The sequence below is a fragment of the Urocitellus parryii genome, chromosome 6 (assembly GCF_045843805.1).
Source record: "Urocitellus parryii isolate mUroPar1 chromosome 6, mUroPar1.hap1, whole genome shotgun sequence".
In the NCBI taxonomy this organism is placed as follows: Eukaryota; Metazoa; Chordata; class Mammalia; order Rodentia; family Sciuridae; genus Urocitellus; species Urocitellus parryii.
In genome coordinates, this window is record NC_135536.1 from 109,776,126 (window position 1) to 109,782,125 (window position 6,000).

The 6,000-nt window shown below is 51.1% G+C and overlaps 1 protein-coding gene across 1 annotated transcript in view; it reads right to left on the bottom strand.

Annotated features, from left to right (window-relative positions):
* Positions 1–1,360, bottom strand: part of Igdcc4 (immunoglobulin superfamily DCC subclass member 4) — a 36,644-nt gene extending 35,284 nt beyond the window's left edge. The window contains exon 1 of the mRNA XM_026384896.2: positions 1,283–1,360. Within this exon, the coding sequence (XP_026240681.2) occupies positions 1,283–1,352 (70 nt within the window). The 5' untranslated portion in view covers positions 1,353–1,360. The remainder of the gene's footprint in view (positions 1–1,282) is intronic.
* Positions 1,361–6,000: the final 4,640 nt, after the last annotated feature.

The following is a 6,000-nucleotide window of genomic DNA, read 5'->3' on the forward strand; positions in this document are numbered from 1 at the left end:
CCGCGGTTTTCCTGGAGATGGGCTTAGGGTTGGCCAGGCTGAGGCTCCTTCCCCCGCGACATCGCCCTCCCTGCCTCTCTCCCACGTGGCCTGGCTGAGTCTCTCTGGAAAGCCGCAGCAGCTGGAGAGAAATCCCCCTCCCCACCCCCACCGACAAGTCCCTCCCCGACTCTCCCCGGACACATCCTCAGCTCCCCCCTCCACAGGGAAGGCAAGAACTAGGCGAACAAAGCGGGCAGCCCATCCCCCTCCCAGCCCTACCACCTACCGTCCCGTGGGCCGCCCAACAGACGCACAACCCACCGAAAGCTAGAGGCTGTGGGTAGAAGGAGCCCTGGCCACACACACTTGGCGGTTCCGTCACCCCCTCCCCAGCCCTCTCTCCAGCTTAGGCAACTGTGGCTTCTGGCCCTACCCCTACCTCGCCCTGGGTGGGGAACTGGAGGAGGCCTTGCTGACCTCCTCCACGCTTTCCTGGTCGGCCCTTTGGGGGTGGGGCAGGCATGACACGCGTCCCATCCTGAGAGTGTTGGAAACGTCCGTGAAAGCAACTGGTTTCCTGCCCCATCCCCCAATCCACTCCAGGTCACAGGTTAGGGGGAGCAAGACCTCCACCCCCACCCCCAACTGGCCCTAGGGACCACACCCACTGGGCAAAGTTGAGTGTTTTGTCACCGTCTTCCTCAGTCAATCTGGAATCTACTGCTGTCCCCCCAAACACGGACAAGGACACTCCCCAAAAGCCAAGGCCAAAATATTAGCTCAGCCCCATAAACACTGTTACACACGCACTCGACACAAATGGAGGTGCACGCACACACTCCCACTCCCCTCCTCTTTCTCACACACCTTCAGCCCGGAGACACATGCGGGCACAGCAGAGCATGCCCTGAGCGAGCCACCAACACCACAGCCGCTCGCGCCACGGATGCCGCGCTGCGACCATGGCACGCACTGCGGACACGTACGCCCGTAGGACACCCCTCAGTCACACACACACACACACACACACACACACACACACACACACACACACACAACTCCAGACTCTGCGAACCAAGGACACACACCCCCTGCGGACAAGAACGCTCCGCAAACGACCCCCGGCCGCGTCCCGCAGTCCCCACGCGCAGGCATAACAGGCACAAGGACTCGCGACCACGGCCCCAGCACTCACTCGGACCGGGGACGCACGCCAGCCCCACAGCCCAGCGCAGCCCTGGGCGCGGGCGCACCGACCCACCGCAGCCACTCCCGCCACTGCCGCGGCGCCCGCCCTTACCGCGCGCGGCCAGCAGGCAGAAGGTCAGCGCGATGAGCCCGCGGCCGCGGCCAGCGTCCCCCCGCGCCATGGGGCCGGGTCCGGCTGCCGCCGCCGCCGCCTCCCGGCGCCTCGACCGCCGCCGCGGGGGGAGGGCGCGCCGGGCGTCAGTGGCCCGGGGAGGCGCGGCGCCGCGGGCGGGGGCGCGGCCTCGGGGGCCCGGGCCCGAGCGGGGGCCGGGGCCGCTGCCGCCTCGCCAGCCCCTCCATCGCCATCTTGGGCGAGCGGCCCGGGCGGGGGCGCCCAGTGAGTGCGGCCGCCGGAGCCCCACTGGGACCCTGCGCTGCGCGGGATCGCTGCTCTGGCAGGGTCTGGGCTCCAGTGCCTCGCCTTCTCCTGGTCTCCTCGGGCCCCTCTGAGGCCGCTTGTTTTGGGGTCTGTTTATCTCTTAGTCTCCCTGCCTCTGGGTCTCCGGGTCTCTGCCTCGGTGTCTCCATTTCTTTTCCCTATCACTGCCTCAGGGTCTCCTTCATCTCTGTTCCAGGCTCAATGGAGGCGGATGCAAGACCTTGGTCTCAGTTTAGATGGCCCTCTTTTGCCACTCTGTCCATTCCATTCCAGCTTAGGTCCTGGCCTGAATCCTGTTTCACTTCTTCACATGCCGCATCAACAGACCCACTGAGGACAGACAGTACTATATTCAGGCTTCACTTCAACTGTGGGAGGAACGAGGAATTTTGCTTGCTCCCATTTTACATACCGTGGAACTGAGGTTTGGGCATGTGAAGTGAGTTTCTGAAGAACAGGAGATCAGGAAACAGCAGATGCAAGACCTGAGTCCAGGAGATCATCATCTCCAATTCCTTTCTCTGTATCTGCTGTCCAGCATTTATTGAGCTACCCTTTCTCCCATTCTTCACCTGTGCTCTGTCTAAATGGCATACCCAGATTAGTTGCCCCAGTATCCCACAGATATTTTTTATTCTAGAACTAGGGATTCAGTCAGAGAGAGGCGTACAGATTAAAAGATCTCTTTAAGGTCCCTCTCAACTCAAAGATGCCATAGTTCTTCCATTCCCTGTGTCTCCCGGTGTTCTGTGAGTTACATCCATCTTGTCTCTGTACCCATTTATTGTCAGTTAACCATTATCATGCCTGTACTTTGCAAATCTAAAGGAATCTGATATTTATTCATTCACTGACAGGCCTCATTTTTTCTGGACTCCTCAGCAGCATTTGATTTGGTGGATCACTCACCGATCCTTGGAACACTTGCTTCCTTAGAGATCTCATCTGGTCTTCAAGGCTTTGAAGAGCATCTTTATGCTGGTGATGCTCAAATGTATACCTCCAGCCTGGACCATCTCCTCTGAAGCCCAGATTTGGGTACTCAGGTACTTGCTCAAAGTTCCATTTGTCCTCTGGTTACATCCTGATCTTCCCATCAATCCTACTCCTCCCATAGTCTTCATTTCAACTTCTAGCAGCTCCATACTTCTTATTACTCAGGTAAAAAATGTAGAACCTTTGATTTCCCACTACTCTCTGATTCTACCACTTTGCTCCAAGCACCCTCCCCTATCACGTTATTACAGTAGCCTCCTCATGGCCTCATTTCTGCCTTTGCCCCCCTTTAGTCAATAAAGCAGCCAGGGTGGCTCTGTTAAGATGAGATCAGGATATATCTTTGCTCATAACTTACCGGTGGTTCCTATCTCAGAGCAAAAGCCAGAGTCCTTCTTACGACCCACAGGCCTGTCTGATCTGGAGACTTGTTTTTCCTCTCTATCCTCCTTTTCTATACTGTCCCCTTTGCTCACCACCTCTCTGGTCATAATAACCCCTGTGTGGAATTGGATCATATGTGGCGCCCCTCTCCAGACCTTTGCCCAGCCAGTGCAAATCTGGAGGTCTGTGCCTCGTCCTAAGATTTCCAGGCTTCCTCCAACCTCCCCTGCTATCTATCCCTGTCCCTCTTTCCTGCTCTATTCTTGTCTGCAACACTCATTACTTTCTAAGAGATTCTCATTCTATTTCTTTTCTTCTGTTTTTGTTTGTTTTGCAGCTCTGGGGATTGAGCCCAGGGCTTCATGAATGCTAGGCAAGCACTTTAAGGTTGAGGTACACCCCCAGCCACCCCCAGCCCTACTTATTTATAGCCTGTCCCACCTCCAATGTGAGCTTCATGAGGACAAGATTTTTTTCCCCCAAATCCTGAGAATTGAATCTGGGGGTGCTATGGTACTCTACTACCGAGGTACATCCACAGCCCTTTTTATATTTTAGATAAAAGTTCTCACTAGGTTGTTCAGGATAGCCTTGCGCTTGTGATCCTCCTGTTTTCACCTCTGAAGTGACTGGGATACAGGGGTACTCTACATACCCAGCAAGGACAGGGGTTTTTACTAGCTAGGTTCACTGCTAAAATCTAAGGATCTAGCACAATAGTCAGCACTGTGTAGGGGCCAGGGAGAGTAAATGTGTGTGGGGCCTGGCAACATTAAGTCTGAGGAAGAAGGCTTCACAGAACTGTTGATTGTTGTGGATTTTTGAACTGGGTTTTGAGAAGTTAAGGAGATAGAACTGACGGGTATGGCAGCAGAAGCACCCTCTGCAGAGGCTCTGTTCTGTGAGAGAAGAGGAAGTGTTCTAGAAGTGGCAGATCCAGTTATTGACTCCACAGAGACTCAAAGAGCTATCATGGGTCAGGCCCTGCTCTGGGCTCTGGGAACATAGTGATAAGTAAGAGGGCTCATGCCAGCATGGCACTTAGGCTAGCAAGGGAGACAGGCAAGTAGGCAATTATAATACCATGTGAGGTAGGCCATGATGGGGACAGGGAGGCAGGGCACTCAGGCCAGACTTGGGGAGGGGCAGGGAAGGGTTTCCAAGGAAATTCTAAGCAGAATATAGGAGATGTGCACTGGGCAGGAAAGCAGGGGCAGGAGATGAAGTCAGGGAGGTGGGGCCAGATGGGCAGGTCTTATATGTCCTCCAGAAAGCAGCTGATGATTTAACTGTCACCACAGAAAGAATTCCACAAGCCATACAAAAATCAAATTAAAGACAGATGCGGTGGCATGGGAGACTGAGGCAGGAGGATCCAGAGTTCAAAGCCAGCCTCAGCAAAAGCAAGGCACTAAGGAACTCAGTGAGACCCTGTCTCTAAATAAAATACAAAATAGGACTGGGGATGTGGCTCAGTGGTCGAGTGCCCCTGAGTTTAATCTTAGGTATCCCCCCCACCAAAAAAAATTAATTTCATATATCAGCATTTGGTTGGGGGTGTAGCTCAGTGGTATAGTGTGTGCTTAGCATGTGCAAGGGCCTAGGTTCAATCTTCAGCACTAAGAAAAAAAATTTTTCTTTCCCCTCAGCAACAGGCTCTTGGGGGAAGACTATGTGAGTGTGAGATGAGGGGAGAGAGTGACAGGCTCAGGCCAAGCAAACTCAGTATAAAGAATAAAAGCCATGGTTCTTGACCTGTGTCTATTACAGACTTACTGTGTGACCTTGGGGAACTTCCATTCTCTCACTGGGCTTTGTCTCTGAGAAAATTAAAAGGGCTAGATATGCGGTACATTTCTAACCAGAGGTTCCAAAAAGTTCACATCATTAAAAGTGGATATGGCACCTGATTTATTTCTTTAATCAATCAATCAATCAATCAATCGTTCAAATATTCTACTGTTTTCTCTTTTCAAATGGTACCATGGAAAGCTTCCAAGTGAGTGTGGCGTGTATCTGGGTAGCGATCATGGAAGGATTGCAGAACATATCCAGATGAACACTATTAGGACTTCCATGAATTTTTTTTTAATCATTCAACAATTAAATTTTTGTCAATCTTAATTACATTTTGTTTAATTTATAGCCATGTTGGACCATGAGAAGGACATGATAGGAGATATGAGGAGCACCAAGAGCTAATCTGATGCTGAGGAAAAAAATGATAATTTTGCAAACTTGCTTCAGGCTGATCCTTATCAGAAAATAATGTTATAGTTTTTTTTTCAGTACCACTGAATTATATCCATAGCCTATTAATTTATTTATTCATTTATTTATTTCACTACTAGAGACTGAACCTAGGGGTGCTTTACCACTGAGCTACATCCCCATCCCCTGTCCTTTTTTATTTTGAAGCAGTGTCCACTAAGTTGCCCAGGCAACTTGCAGATTTCCTGCCTCAGGCTCCTGAGTTGCTGGGATTACAGGCATGTGCCATGGTGCCTGGTATGTTATAATCTTCTAATCAAGAGGCATCAGTGAAGCTGGGGATGTAGCTCAATGGTAGAGCCTAGCACGGATAAAGTTGCGTAGCACGCATAAGGCACTGTGTTTGATCCTTAGCACCACATTAAAAATAAATAAATGAAAACAAAGGTATTGTGTCCATCTACAACTAAAGAAAAAATATTAAAAAAAAAAAGCCAGCTGGGCACAGTGGCACAAACCTGTAATCCCAGCATCTTGGGAGGCTGAAGCAAGAGGATCACGAGTTCAAAGCCAGCCTCAGCAAAAGAGAGGCACTAAGCAACTCAGTGAGACCCTGATTCTAAATAAAATACAAAATAGGGCTGGGGATGTGGCTTAGTGGTTGAGTGCCCCCGAGTTTAATTCCCAGTACCAAAAATAAGTCAACAGGTTAGGGATATAGTTTAGTGGTAGATATTTTTATATGTATACCTAGCATGTTCAAGGCCCTGGTGGGGAAAAAAAAAAAAAAGGAAGAAGGA